The sequence below is a fragment of the Sciurus carolinensis genome, chromosome 7 (assembly GCF_902686445.1).
Source record: "Sciurus carolinensis chromosome 7, mSciCar1.2, whole genome shotgun sequence".
NCBI classification, from domain to species: Eukaryota; Metazoa; Chordata; class Mammalia; order Rodentia; family Sciuridae; genus Sciurus; species Sciurus carolinensis.
The window spans coordinates 147810758-147826235 of record NC_062219.1 but is presented as its reverse complement, the minus strand read 5'-3'; the positions used below and the strand labels follow the sequence as shown (position 1 = coordinate 147826235).

At 37.3% G+C, this 15478-nt stretch overlaps 1 protein-coding gene across 1 annotated transcript in view; it reads left to right on the top strand.

The window, feature by feature from the left end:
* The window catches only part of Nup153 (nucleoporin 153), a 60410-nt gene extending 47031 nt beyond the window's left edge, over nt 1-13379 (top strand). Inside the window, exons 18-23 of the mRNA XM_047559291.1 lie at nt 3024-3218; nt 4893-5771; nt 8007-8363; nt 8889-9161; nt 11729-11897; nt 12249-13379. Coding sequence (XP_047415247.1) covers nt 3024-3218; nt 4893-5771; nt 8007-8363; nt 8889-9161; nt 11729-11897; nt 12249-12333 — 1958 coding nt within the window. The 3' untranslated portion in view covers nt 12334-13379. The remainder of the gene's footprint in view (nt 1-3023; nt 3219-4892; nt 5772-8006; nt 8364-8888; nt 9162-11728; nt 11898-12248) is intronic.
* Nucleotides 13380-15478: the final 2099 nt, after the last annotated feature.

Below are 15478 nucleotides of genomic sequence, written 5' to 3'. Positions count from 1 at the left end.
GTGGAATAATTTTACTCATTACATTGAGTAGGGTGTTTTCATTTATTCTGCAAAACAGTCCCAGTATTTTAAATGGTTCAGGATGAGCATTTCCTTATACATCTTAAGTTTTTAAACCGTTTTTGATGTTAAAATGACTGGCTGGGGCTAGATCTTCATGTTTGCTTGGATAGGTTGTGTGTCCAGTATATACTCTTGACCTCCTTTTTCTATGTGCTTTTTTATTAGAAATTTCTTGCTCTTCCTGATAAGTTTCAGGGTTGCCTAATGTAGATGTCAAAAACGCTCAGTCTTTCTCAAATCTTTTCACAGAATAAAATGTCATTTTTGTCTTTTTTTCCTCTAAGTAGAAATAAGGATAATTTGGTCATCTATAGGACATGTTTCTTTAAGGGGTAAACATAATGTTTTATGAAAAGACTGTAGCTGAACAATGATACCTGTAGTCACATGCTGTCTGCCAAAATATTGCAGTGATAGTAGACTTTTGAATCATTAATGAAAAAAATTTTAACTGAGCAAAATGGAGTTAGATTCGAGTTTTTTCTGTTTCTCTGTTCAAAATTGAGAGTTACTGAAGATTCACATCCTCATCTGATTGGAAGTGACTCTTTACTGATTTTGTAATACTGTTATATAATTATGATACAGATATAGTGATATGGATACAAGTAAACATGAATGTCCTGAGAATTATACTTCCCATTTTTATTACATTACTTACAGATATGTCATGTTGTATTTGTAATGTGAAACTGTTATTAGCCACACTCTGCCTGAGCACTTGAGCTATATTTCTAATTTGTGCTGGACATCCACAACAATAAGATTTCAGAGTCTTCATTCTAAAATATCTTTTTCTTCCCATTTGACACCATCTCCTCACTAAAGTCTTTGATGCATTCAGGAAACTGGAATTGAGTTGACAAAAGAGCAATGAAACTTTGAGCCAGTAAGTGAACTTTTTACTGTGAACAAAGGAGTGTCATATAAGTACAAAAGAACTTGGACTTTATCCAGAAAGTGATGAATCATCATTTTCACCAAAGGAATGACTCAGTCAATTTGTATTTTTTGATAACTCTCTGGGTTTTTGGATAATGGATTTGAAGGCAACAATTTCGAGGATTACTTAGTCCTGTGAATAACATAGGGAGTAGATAATGGTGGTGTGTGCTACTGGAATCAAATTAAGGAGTGATATAGAATAATGTTCATTGGGAGACATGTTAATCCCAAGTTGCTGAAGTTGATATCAAATACACGTGAGCCCTCTGGATATGCTGATATGGATCATGGGCCCTCAGAGCTGCAGATAAGGTCAGGGAGTATTTTGTTATTGGAAGTTATTGAAGTCAGGAATAGAGGTGAGAGAAGACAGTCTACACTAACTGCTAATTTAGGGAGTGGTTGGAATAAAACTTCTGCACAGTTCATCTTTTAAAGGAGCAGCCAAGAGAGAAAAAGCAAAACTGCATGCTGCTAACAGCCTCTGAGGAGAATGGATTTCCGAGATGTCAGTAAGAAGGCTCCTATGACCCTGCAGAAGAGAGGGGCTGAACAGAACAGCAGAAGGGTCAGGGAAAGGTCAAGATAAATGTGAGAAGTGTTGACGGGAGGAGCCATTTAGACATACCAGCCAAGCGGGCAGTGGAACCACCAGCGAAGGCACTACAGTGGCAAAGCCCAGAAGAGAAGTGTGGGTGGCAGGCACAGACTAAGAAACTGTCATGTTGGCTTTTAAAACCACTAGAGCAGATGACAGATTGTGAGAAAGTGTACCAGAACTGGAACCCAGGAAGCAATCGTATTGGCAAGACAGAACAGATCATGCCTGTACAATACGGAAATTGTTCAGTTAACTGGGAGAAACGACAGCAGAGACCATTTGGAGAAGTGGGAATGATAGGAGGAGTGTCCCCTCTCTAGTGCTATGCCTCCATACAGTGTGCCTTGCTGAGCCATCCTTCCCAAGCCCCCTCACCCCATAAACACGCTGGTTCTGTTTAAAGATGTAATTATCCGGCTGGGGAGATAGCTCAGTTGGTAGAGTGCTTGTCTAGCATGTACAAGGCCCTGGGTTCAATCCCCAGCACCACCAAAAAAAAAAAAAAAGATGTAATTCTCATCTCTGGGAATTCTTCCGTGCTTCTTAGTCATTTCGTCGTCCTTTCTTCCTCCTTTGCACGCTAGTTTTAGACCGTTTATCACTTGATGATGGTGCTACCATGCGTTTGTTTAATTTTCCCCCTTTTGAACCATGGTCTCCTTAGGAATTAAGCATTGTTTTACTCATCTTGATGTTCCCAGAACCTAATTATATTCTGCTGTTTAATGAATATCTGTTAAATGGTTAGCATGTAATGGAGTGTAGGGTTGAATTGTAAAGCAGATGATTGTTTTCTGTGCAAAAACAATCATTTCAAAGGCAGAGACCTGTGCCTTGAGATATTGCAGTGAATATGGTGTCTGGCCATGTATTTTTTGTGTTAGCATATTGCCTACAGTTTACATCTTATATCTTAAAAACACTGTGCTTTTGGAAAAAATTTGACCTTTTTTGGTTGACAGTACTAGAGTTCGAATCCAGTAATTGCTGAACTACATCCTAGTTGTTTTTTAGTTTTTGCTTGTTTTTTAATTTTTAATTTTGTATTTTGATTTAGGATCTAAATTGCTGAGACTGGCCTTGAACTTGGGATCCTCCCGCCTCAGGCTCCCAAATAGCTGTGATGGCCCAGCTTGACAAACATTCATAAGAACAGTCTAGTCTTTTAGCCTCTAATTCTTGAGCTTGATTTTTTTTTTTTTTTTTTTTTTTTTTTTTTTTTTTTTTTTTTTTAACCACAGTAGTTCAGATTTGAGGTTAAGAAGGAATTCACTAAGCAAGGTTAGAGCAAGCTGATTATTTATAGAGTTCACTTTTCTGGCATATTCTGTTTCTTAATATGAAAAGTTAATAAAAATTAAGATGTTGACACAACGTAAGTTAAATTTTCATGAGTCACCTCATTACTTTTTAGGAAGTTCAGTACCTGCTTCAAGTAGCAACACTGTACCTGTCTCTCTGTCTTCTGGAGGCTGCCTGGGATTGGACAAGTTCAAAAAACCTGAGGGAAGCTGGGACTGTGAAGTGTGCTTCGTACAGAATAAAGCCGACTCTAGCAAATGTGTTGCATGTGAAAGTGCAAAGCCAGGCACGAAAACTGAGTTTAAAGGTAAGGTGAATGGTAATGCCTCTTTATAAGACTGTTTTAAAGTGCTGTATTTGCAAACAGTTAAATCTTTTGAGTTATCCCTTCTCTATTGAATTCATATAAAATGGAATACTGTCCTTAGATCTTTTTAATTCACATATATCTGAATTATGAAGTCAAATTTGGTGTTCAGAAGTGAGGTATCTTCTGCAACTGGGTAGTGACCTGTCTTGTGTTATTGAAAGTTTGTTGTGTTGCTGTTTTTTTGTTTTGTTTTGTTTTCGTTATTTAAAGTTGGTATATTACAGATGTCCACAATGGTGGGGTTCATTGTTATATATTCAAACATGCACATGGTTGTTGGTTTTAAATGTTAATCCCCGTAGATGAATTGCCTGGGGATATACAGCCCTAGGACTTTGTTATAGGTAATATAGTCTTGGGCTTTGGTTCCCCAGTATATGACCCAGAAAATGAACTCTTGAATATTTTGTTAATCATGTACATGTTTCAGTCAAAATTTTGATAATCCTGGGGTAGAGATTTTTATATTGGAAGGACCAATCAGGGGAGTCAGAAGGATTTTAATCTATAGGAGAGTAAGTCTATAGGGTGGGAATGTGGAGGAATTAAAGAATACCAAAGTTGGGCATAGTGGTGCATGTCTATAATCCCAGCCATTAGGGAGGCTGAGGCAGGAGGATCACAAGTTCGAGTAGTTTAGGAAGGTCTTATCTCAAAATAGAAAATAAAAGGGCCGACAATGTAAATCGATGGTAAAAACACCCCTGGGTTCAACCCCAGTACCCAGAAAAACAAAACCAAGCTTTATCTATTTTCTAATTTGCCTTGACTGGTGGCTTTCAAACTCTTCTGACTGAAAATCAAAGTTAGACATGAACTTTTATATTTTGACCCATTATACCCACACTATATTTGTCTATATGATTGAAATGATGGTTTTACAAAATGATACTTCCCTCTGGTATGTATGAAGTACCCTGGTATTTTTCTGTTCTCTTTAATTTAAAAAGATAAATGCTGATTGTGGCCCACTAAATTAATTGGATGACTTATGGGATACTGCTGGCAGTTTGAAAACCTTGCATCTGATTGATTTGGAAGTTCACTGTTTTCCAGGCTGTTTAAGCTCATTCTTTAGCTATTGCTTCACACTTCCTTTCCCATATTCTCTACCTGTGGTTCAGTGACCACCATATTTTAAATCTGTCCATAGAGATAAGTACTTAGTTTTTCTTTGGCCCCTTTACTTTTAGCATTCTGTCTAGTATCATTTAATAGTTTAGAGAATAGGTATGTATGGCCACTTGGTCTGAGATTCTCATGTAGTTTTCCAATTAAGTTTCTCCTAGTGAAAGGTGAGGTTGATGGGTAATAATTAAAGGGAGAAATCTGAGGAGGAGGGCTTATAAAAAGTGTGGCTGTGATTTTTCTTTATTCATGGATAAGTAATGTATGCATATCTTCGCACATTTTAATGGTTCTTGCTTTGAACCTTGAACTTCATTTTTAGATTCTGCAGCTATAGAAAAGCACCAAGTATTGCCCTTGGTAATACACTTTAAAGTAGACCTTTTCAAAGCTGATTTTATGTCATTTTGGCTTTAAATGTTTACATTTTTAGAGGACGAGTGCATTGATTCAGTGTCTTTGTGGTGTTTTATATTTTTGAAGGCTTTGGCACATCTTCCTCATCTTTGAATCCAGCAACTACATCCTTCAAATTTGGTATCCCATCATCATCTGGGCCTTGTCAGACCTTAACAAACACTGGCAATTTTAAATTTGGTGATCAGGGAGGATTCAAAATAGGTGTATCATCTGACTCCGGATCTATAAACCCCATCAGTGAAGGCTTTAAATTTTCTAAACCTACTGGAGATTTTAAATTTGGAGTTTCATCAGATTCTAAACCTGAAGAAGTTAAAAAGGACAGTAAAAATGATAATTTTAAGTTTGGACTTTCTTCTGGTTCAAGCAACCCAGCTTCTTCAGCTTCATTTCAGTTTGGAGTGTCTAATCTTGGGCAGCAAGAAAAGAAGGAGGAACTGCCAAAATCTTCATCTACAAGCTTCAGCTTTGGTACGGGCATTATTAACCCTACCCCTGCTGCTACTGAAACTGTGGTGACCTCTGAGAGCAAGAGCAGCTTCAGTTTTGGAACCATAGAAACCAAGAGTGTCTCAGTGACGCCTTTCACATGTAAGACAACAGAAGCTAAAAAGGAAGAAATGCCTACGACCAAGGGCGGATTCACTTTTGGCAATATGGAACCTGCCTCTCTGCCTTCTGCCTCCATGTTTGTTTTGGGAAGGACAGAAGAGAAGCAACAAGAGCCTGTCACTTCTACTTCTCTGGTTTTTGGGAAGAAAGCTGACAATGAAGAGCCGAAGTGTCAACCAGTATTTTCCTTTGGGAATTCAGAGCAAACCAAAGATGAGAGTTCTTCAAAGTCAACATTTAGTTTCAGTATGACAAAACCATCTGAGAAGGAATCTGATCAACCAGCAAAGGCTACATTTGCTTTTGGAGCTCAAACCAATACTACAGCTGGTAATTATTAGAAAGTTTTTACAAGGTGTCTTTGATGTCTCCATAAATGCAGCAGGTCAAGGAGCGGTTTACACAGCGTGGGTGGGAGTTTCAGTTTTAACTTCTCCAGACCCTCATGATTCTAATGAAGTTAACTACAGGTCTGATTTTGAGAAATGACAACTCTAATGGAAAGCTCACAATATTGTATATTTATCTTTGTCTTTCTCCCTCATATTTGGACCTTCTACTTGGACTTTTGTAATCAGAATTGGTATATACTGGGCTGGGGAGATAGCTCAGCTGGTAGAGTGCTTGCATTGCAAGCACAAGGCCCTGAGTTCGATCCCTAGTACCGCCAAAAAAAAAAAAAAAAAAGAATTGGTATATACTATCTAGGAAAATAAGTATTGCTCATGATATATTGTATAATTTTTATGTAAAGGCCTTCATTTACAAATGGTTAACAGATAACCATTCATCATCAGACATTTAAGGAACACAGACAAGATATATAATTAAATCCTGAGAAAACAAAGACAATTCTGAAATAGCCCCGAAGAAAAAATGAAAGTAGCATTTTTAAAAGTAAAGCATGGCTGACTGTTGAAATAAAACCATTATATGGATTTAGTGGCAGAAAGAACATAGCTGATAATCAGATTAGTGAAATGGAATTTCCAAGAATACATTGCAAAAATAGAAAGATACTGATATAAGCTAGATCCTGCAGGTAAATTCCATACAAGGGATGTATCAAGTAAGTGACAGAAGATTCTAAATATAAAGAAATACATCTTAAAAATGGAAAGGCCAACATATTTGATAAAAGATGAGTCAATTAGTATGGGCCTTTCAAAACTCACAATGCTTCCAAAGAGTAAAGCTGTTTGCCATAAACAGACAGGTATCAGAGTAGCATTAGAGTCCTGCTTTGCCAGCATCAAACCCTAAAATCAAAGGAGCTGTGCTTTCAAAGTGAAAATGTTAATAAACCAAATTTGTCCAGACAAAGTACAGGTGTTTTAGACATGCAAGGTATAAGTTACACCTATTAGTAACATTTTTGAGTAATAAATTGGAAATACTCAAAATGAAAAACTAAATAATGTGGAATTCATTAAGTAGTTGCAAGCAGTTTTTTCCTATTAAATATTTTCTTTGAAATTTAAAAGCAGCCTACAAAGAAAATTATAACTAAAATTACTTATTTGTAAAGGAAAAAAACAGATCTATTGAAATTTGATCATGAAATCACTAGACTGTGGTAAATGTTCTTAACCACACTCCCATTAGCCAGTATTCAAGTGATCCACTAGGCTCCATTTTCTATAACTCATACTAATGCCCACAGCATATTGTGGGCTGCCTTGTCTAGGGTGTGGTATTGGAACTCAAACATTGAAATAGTAAAACGTCCTCAATTAGGTATTAAAGACCACCATCAGCTTTCCTTTAAATTGGCAATAATAGTTGTATAGCATGTCTCATTTGTATTTTCTAACGTTTCTACTTTTGTGTTTTATAGCAGCAAGTAGAATTTGTATCATGCAGAATAATTGAAAAATCGTTAAAGTTGTACTTGTTCCTGAGCTGAGTGAGAGTAGCTCCCCCACATCCCTTAAAATGAGTTCTTAGAGGAACTTTTATGGAGCTTTCAAGCTATGCTAGTTCTGAAATTTACATGGAAGGGAAAATAAGTAATTAATTTTGAAGAGAAGGGCAGGCACACACAGTTGTCCTATTATGAAATCATATGTGACATTAAAATAATGAAAACAGTCATAATGACAATAGCAGAGGAAACAATATACATGTATTAGGAATTTAGTGTGCCATAAAGGTGGCACTGCAAATTAGTTAGTAAGGAAAGGATAATTAGTGCCAGAAGGATAAATTGAAGTTATCCTGCTACTTACTTCCACATAAATTGTAATATCAAATACACAAAAGTACAGCTAATCTGGATTTGCTCTCCAAACACAGTATCAATTTATATACGGATTTGAGGGATTTTTTTCTTTTAAGTCTTAATGCCAAAAGCCTTCCTATGGGGAAAAAAATTCATAATCTGAAGAGGAAAAGATGGATATTTTTGACTGTCAAAAGTTAGAATTAATAGATGGTCATTCTCTGAAAAAAATATATAAAAGCAGGCTCTTTTCTCCTATTGAATTCTAAGATTGTAGTGCAAGAAATGCTTTTCTGAGATGATTTGTTTTTAAGGGTTAATGTTTCTAAATTTTTGTCTTACAGATCAAGGTGCAGCAAAGCCAATTTTTAGTTTCTTGAACAACAATTCCTCTGGTTCAAGTACCCCAGCCACTTCAGCTGGTGGTGGCATATTTGGTAGTTCCACTTCTTCCTCCAACCCGCCTGTGGCTGCCTTTGTGTTTGGGCAGGTCAGCAATCCTGTGAGCAGCTCCTCCTTTGGTAATTGTGCTGAATCCAGTACGTCGCAGTCTTTGCTGTTTTCTCAGGACAGCAAACCAGCAACCACATCCAGCACAGCTACAGCAGTCACCCCGTTTGTCTTTGGGCCAGGAGCCAGCAGTAATAATACTGCGACCTCTGGTTTCAGCTTTGGAGCTACAACCACGACTAGTGCTGCAGGTATATTTACAGTGGAAATAAATACATGGTGTAGGTAGATTGGCTGGAATATAAAAATATCAGTTCTTAGCAATAGTGAAGCAGGCTGTCAACATGCTACAGTGGCATGTGTGCCTTTAGTCATCTATGCCTGGGATGCTGTAATTATTCACTGTATGGACTGATAAACCGTTTTTTAGAATCCAATCCTCTTGAAGCCTGTATACACATGTATACAGCATAAAGTAATTGTTTCTGCACATATTGAATTTCTGGTAGGAAATTATCTTTTTAGAATATCCCTTTGCCAAAAACTTGTCTATGAAGGTGGAGGAATTTCATTCATGTTAATTGGAATCTTTGTTTATATGGATTCTGTTTTACTACATAAGAGTAGAGTTGCAGTCTCAATCATTATTAACAGCTTGTTTTGATCAAGGTAAGCATGTGAAAAGAAGCTTGAAATTTGCTTGTGGGTTTACAGAAATCTTTTGAGGACTGTCATTGTAACCATTATGGTAAATTACATATTTATATGGCTTCCAGGATCCTCCTTTGTATTTGGCACTGGACCTTCAGCACCATCTGCCAGTCCAGCATTTGGTGCTAACCAGACCCCAACATTTGGACAGAGTCAAGGTGCCAGCCAGCCTAATCCCCCGAGCTTTGGGTCTATATCATCTTCAACAGCATTATTTTCTGCTGGGTCTCAGCCTGCACCTCCTACTTTTGGAACAGTGTCAAGTAGTAGCCAGCCTCCTGTGTTTGGACAACAGCCTAGTCAGTCTGCATTTGGCTCTGGAGCGGCTCCTAATTCCAGTAAGTTTGTACAGTGATGTGGTTTGTATATCATACTTAAGAGTCTGTATGTCTTTAAAATAATACTTTTCTTTAAACCTTGAATCCACACTTAGGTCTGTTTCTTTGTGTCTCCTGTACTTGGCAGAATATTGTTTAGATTTACCAGTAAACAGCATTCCCAAGTTTCAGTAATAGCACTTTTAAATGTTAAAGTGTGATGTATGGGATTCATTCTGTCTCATTTACCCCCTGTTTTTTGGGGCTCTCTAGTCTGAATTTGAGCTGTGTTTTCTGATTTTATGATTGAATTTACTTCAGGAAATTATACCTAAGTTCCAGTACTCTCCTTAGATAGGCCTACTGTGTTGTTCATGACACTTTGATAATATTAACCTTTCCATGTGATTTGCATACTTAAACAGAAGTTTGTGACTTTTTAAATATGACTGATCACGCTTTTAATGATGTATTTTCTCAGAATTGCACTAAATATTTTTCTTATGAAATATGATCTCATTTAGAAGGGCCTAAAAGAAATGAACAGTGTAACATTGAGGCAAACACTTGTGTGACTACCACCTGTAAGCCCTTTAGAGATCCCATTTTGATCATATTCCTTTCCTTTTTGTTCTTGATGTATGCTGTGTGTGTGTGTGTGTGTGTGTGTGTGTGAGAGAGAGAGAGAGCAAGAGAGTGAGAGAGTGAATATTGTAATCATTGTTCTTTGGGCTTTTAAAAAAAGTTTATAGATATGATCTTTAGGAAGTATAGTTTTGTCTGCTATTTTAGTCTATGTAAATAGATTCTTACCAGGTTCGTAAGGTTCATTCATGTGATTGCGTTTAGTTGGTTCATTATCACTGCTATAGAGTAAATCATTGAATGTATGTACCACAGTGTGTGGATGTTTGAGTTGTTTCCAACTGTTAGGAAGCTGCTCTGCATGTCCTTAGGTATTGGTGCATGCTTCTCTGGAGCACATAACCCTGGGTGAGATCGCCGAATTAACAGGTCTGTGTATCCTGTACATAAATGATACTAGAAACTTTTGTTGGTGGATTCCACCAATTCGCATTCTGTCACCATTGTATTAGAAAATCGTCATTTGGATTCTATTTGATGTCATTTTTGAATTCTTCTTGAAGTGATTTTGGATGTTTTTCTGATTGTTTGGCTTTTGTTTATTGGTTTGTAATGGTTCTTTATGTATTCTGGTATTAGTACTTTATCAGTTAAATGTAGCAAATGTCTTCTCAGTATTTTTAAAGCCATTAGTTGTTTATTAAGATATGGAAAAACTTTCTTTTAAATCTGTTCCTTCCACTAGGTTTCCTCACCCAGTTGTTTAACAGTGATGACTTTGTGATCTCTTCTCCGTCATCTTGGGAGTTCTTTTTAGTGTGACTTTTGTCTTTTGGTTGTATTTTCTGAAGAGATTTCTTCACCTTTTTCTGTCCCTTCTTTTGAGATTTTACTGTTAGTGTTATCACTTTTTTTACTTTTCGAATTCTTTCTTAATTTGTTTTCTGGTTGTTTCTTTTATTTCTTTGGTTTGCTTCATGGATATAATGTTTTCTGTTATCCCTTGAGATGTTAACGATGAGTTACTGGTTTTTCTGAAGGTTTCACTTTCCTGTTTATTTCCCCATATTGCTTTTTTCTGTTATTGTTTTGATGTTAATATTTAAAATGCTGTCACCAAATGTCTGGTACTCCTTAATCTAATAGTTATAAGGGTGTAGTACACCTAAACACCACTCAGGTCCTTTACATGCTGCTGAGGTGTATGCCTCTTCAAGTGCATTGTAAGCTTATCTCATTATCTAGCTTTTTCTTTTTTTTTTTAAACACCTGGCTGTTAGTATCTACAGGTTTTTCCTCTTCGTCTGTTAAATTTCCCAGAGAAGATCCTTACAGTCGCCTGCTTAGAGGGTAACAGGGATTTCCTGCTTGCCAGTGCTCTGGGAGCTGGGTTAGGGAGGATGGGTGAGAGGTCTCCATATGCATTATAGCAAACTATTCTTAACCCACCCCTATGATGTTCTTGCCATTAGTTTTGTGTCCTGTCCCCTCTTTGAGACCTCTCCAAAGACTAAACCTTGGTTTGGCATTAGACGAATTGACCTGGGTATCTGTTTCTAAAAACCATCCATATCCTTTCTGGTGTTTTTCTTTGTTGCTGTCATTGTCCTCATTTGTTTGCTGTCCTTGAACTTGGCAGTCCTCCTGCCTCAGCCTCCTAAGTAGCTGAAATTACTGGGCATGCATCACTGTACCTGGTCATTCCCCTTTCCTGTTATTTTAATGTACTTTTCAAAGAAGATAGACCTGTAAAATTCACTGTCTTTAACTCGTGTGTACTCTGCCCTTTTCTCCTTGGTCAAGGATAAGTTGTTTAACTTGTTAGGGATACCAAGTATGTACTAGGTGTCATCAGAGATAATATTTTAATTTTCTGTAGATTAAATAGTAACCATAAGAGACCTTAACCCTTTACATGTTTTCCTATGGAGAGGATAGAGTCATTACTAAAGAAGAACTATTATTTTTCCCTTAATGAAATATTTCTGCTTCTACTATTATAGGTTCAGTTTTCCAATTTGGCAGCAGCACTACAAATTTCAACTTCACAAACAACAACCCATCAGGAGTGTTCACATTTGGTGCAAATCCTAGCGCGCCTGCAGCCTCGGCCCAGCCCTCTGGCTCTGGGGGCTTTGCCTTCAACCAGCCTCCAGCAGCATTCACAGTGGGGTAAGAGGATTTGCTGTTCAAGTGAAGCTCAAGAGTGTATGCATGTGTTTTGCTTCCTGAAAGTCATTAAGATGCAGTATATTTGGGTTGAAATTAATATATTCTCCAATACCAATTTACCTTATTCCAATTTTGGAGAATTACTGCCTGAGGAAAACGGTAGTAGTAAGAGTAGTAGTAGTAGTGTGTGAGATAAAGTGAAAATGTGTTTGCTTCACAGTCTTTCCTGGGCTCCTTTCCCTTGTTGCTGGTCATGTGAAAAGTTATTATTTTTCTAACTTTTTTTTTTTTTTTTTTTTTTTTTTTTTTTTTGGAGCATTATGTCACATTATGAAGTGTTATTTTTCACAGGTCAAATGGGAAGAATATGTTCTCCTCTTCTGGAACTTCAGTTTCTGGTCGAAAGATAAAGACTGCTGTTAGACGCAGGAAATAAAGGTCACAATGGTGTTACAACAGTTTTAACGACAGCTGGTGCCCTTCTTTCAGATACTGGATTGTACTCCAGACCGGGCTCGTCTGAAGTCAGATCTGCCTAAGAACTTCTTTAATTTGGGAATTTTCCTCCTCTTTCTTTACGGAAGCTCCGTTCCCATCTATCCCACCCACCCCCCTTTTTTAAAAAATAATAGCTAGACTGGTGACTGATTCTAAAGCAAAAATATTTTATGATCCAGCACATTATTCACTGATTTGGCATAGTCTGGCTGCCCCAGGAATAGAGCCTGCACGGTGAATGGCTTTGTATAGACCCTCTTCGTCTGCACACAGCGTGCGCTGATAGCGTTTGTGGAACGCGCTGAACTTGTAATTATACCTGAGGAATCCTGTATAGATTAGAGGACGTTGAAATGAATGATCTCTATGCCGAGTTTGTGCTGGTGTACGTGTGAAGTGAGTGAGTTGGGTGTGTTGTGCACTAAGATTTTCCGATAGAGAAAACCTGATTAAAGAATGGTCCATGCCAAGGACTTGTTAGATCTAGTTCATCGTCCATTTAATAATTATATGCTATTTCTACATTTTCATTCTTCTATCACCTGTCTTGCCTTTTCATTATTTTATTATGAAACTTCTGTAAATACAATTTTGTTTCTGTACTTTTTTGGCATAACATAAATCTGTGAACTTGAAATTTTAATTTTGTGTTAGACATTTTTTTGTTGTTTGTTTAGTCTTGTCTCAGATTTTATTATGTAAATCCCATTATTCAAAGTTGCCTAAATCCATTTAGAAATCTTAAAAAAAAAAATTGGGGATACTTAAAGTTGAATTTATTGGCTTTTCTGATCCAGTTTTGTTTGGACCAAAAACCAGTATTGTACAAAGTATTAAGCATATATTTTTATATTTACTGAAATGGACTGTGGTGACTTTGGATAATAAGGAAAAGTTTAATATTAAAGCCATGTTTATTACAGTATAATTAACATGTTAAACCATGGGATAAATGCCATCAATAAAAATTTATGAAGCACTTTTTGTTATAGTTTTAACTCATGACGAAGGTACACAATAGTCATGGAATGGGACTTTTTAAAGAAAAATTTAGCAGTGGTCAGTTGGAATCCCAGAGTGTATTTGAGTAATGTGGCCTGCTCCTAATGAGGGAAGGGTCTGAGGCTGCAGCGTGAAGTCACCCTGCCTGCCTGTGCTGGGAATCTTGCCCATTTGCACATAGATTCACGTACCTTTTTAAAGTTGAAAATACACAGAGCTGTTTCTGTTTGTACTTGTATCTTCCTTGATAGGTGATGGGACAGTGTTTATCCATAGAGTTTTGGGGGATACATATCTAAAACAGTTTACAAAAACTCTACTGGTCCTTTCGCATAATTTTTTGTTACTATTATTTTATTATTACCAGATTTTTTTCCTGTGGTCCAAAGAGCTCTTAGAATAGCACTTAGTATTTTTAGCTGCAGTTTGAATGCAGTTATTTTGTACTTGCTTTTAATTTGTCAAACTTCTGGTGGTTGGAGTTTAAATTCTGAAATTTTGTTAGAAGCATCTTTGTTTCCTGTAAAGGATGTTTTTCTTGTCTAAGGTATCTTAACCATCATCCACTGTTGGCTTGGCGGTGGGAATTTTTATTTATAATATCCTCTATTAATAATACGTATTTGATACTTGATCTCTTAGTGGTCAAATGGTGGTAGTCAATACTACAAGAAGTAGTTGGAAATCTGTGACTACTGGGGAAATAACACCTAATGCTTTCATAGGTTGGGTCTTTGCAATTACTCAGCCCTTATAATTGGGCATGTCAGGCTTTCTACTTCTAAAAATATGCCAGACGTTTGTTTGTTTAGTATTCCTTTTTTAAGCAAGTTACTGAAAAACCATACTTAAGCTGGTTTACAACAAAAATGGGATCTTTCTGCTTCCCAACAAAGCATCTGTAGAACTGTATTTGAATTTGGGACTATTTCAGTCTTTATTTCTTAATACCAGGGATGGAACCCAGGAGTGCTTTGCCACTGAGCTCCAGCTCCAGCCCTCTTTGAGACAGGTCTTGCTAAGTTGCCCAGGTTGATCTCAAACTTGTGACCCTCCTGCCTTAGCCTCCCAACTTGCTTGGGATTATGGGTGTGTGCCACCAGGCCAGGCTGTTGCCAGTTTTGACTTATGTAATTCTTGGCTGTATCTACCAGCTTCAGCAGAGACTCTGTCCGTCCTCCATCCCAGCAGTGGTATTTCTCTGTTGTACTGGCTTAGGCTATAGACCCACTGCTGTCTGTTCCCTGTGAATGTAATGGCTATCTTGGGTTGTATATTCCATATACAAGTGAAAATTGAGGGCTGTTTTGTGGAAGGGGAAACTGATGAAGGAAAAAATGAGCTCATTTCTCATGCCAGTCCTGTGAGGTTTTTGTTTCTTGCAGTACTGGATATTGCATCTATACCACGGAGCTACATCTCCAGCCCTTTTCACTGATCTTGGTAAGCTGCCCAGGCTGGCCTCAAACTTGTGATCTTCTTGCCTCAGCCTCCCATGTAGCTAGGATTATAGGTGTGCACCACTGCCCAGCTAGGAATTGTCTTTAATGGAAAAGAATCTCTGGAGGGGAATTGTGTAGGAAGTTTAGAGTGATCAGCTGTTTGGTTGGTCCATGATTTTAAGTGTGCATCAGTATTATTACTTAGCGGAATGTGTCAAAGGTACATTCTAGGGCCTTACCACCAGAGGTTGACCAACTGGGTCTAGACGGGGTCCAGAAATCATTCTGATGCACTGAGGTCTGAGGATGTAATTTCAGGCAAAGTGCTAAGTTTTCAGTCATTATAACCACAGGAATTAAGAAAAGTACAATTCAGACCATTGTAGAGTGTCTTTAAGATGCAAATTACCTCCAGACATTGCTTATGTAATTTACATTTTATTGAAATAAAGTGTTAATTTTAACAATTTGTAACCAGGCTGTTAAAAAGTTCTAATTTAGCCTGGGAAGAATGTTTCCTTCCATTCTGATGGCACATCCTTTTTTGGGCCTGTTTAAAATTTGAAGTTCAATGAAAATTTTATGAAGGTTAGCTTGTGTTTAATGAAAACTGATTGATTCAATATAGTAACAATGAGG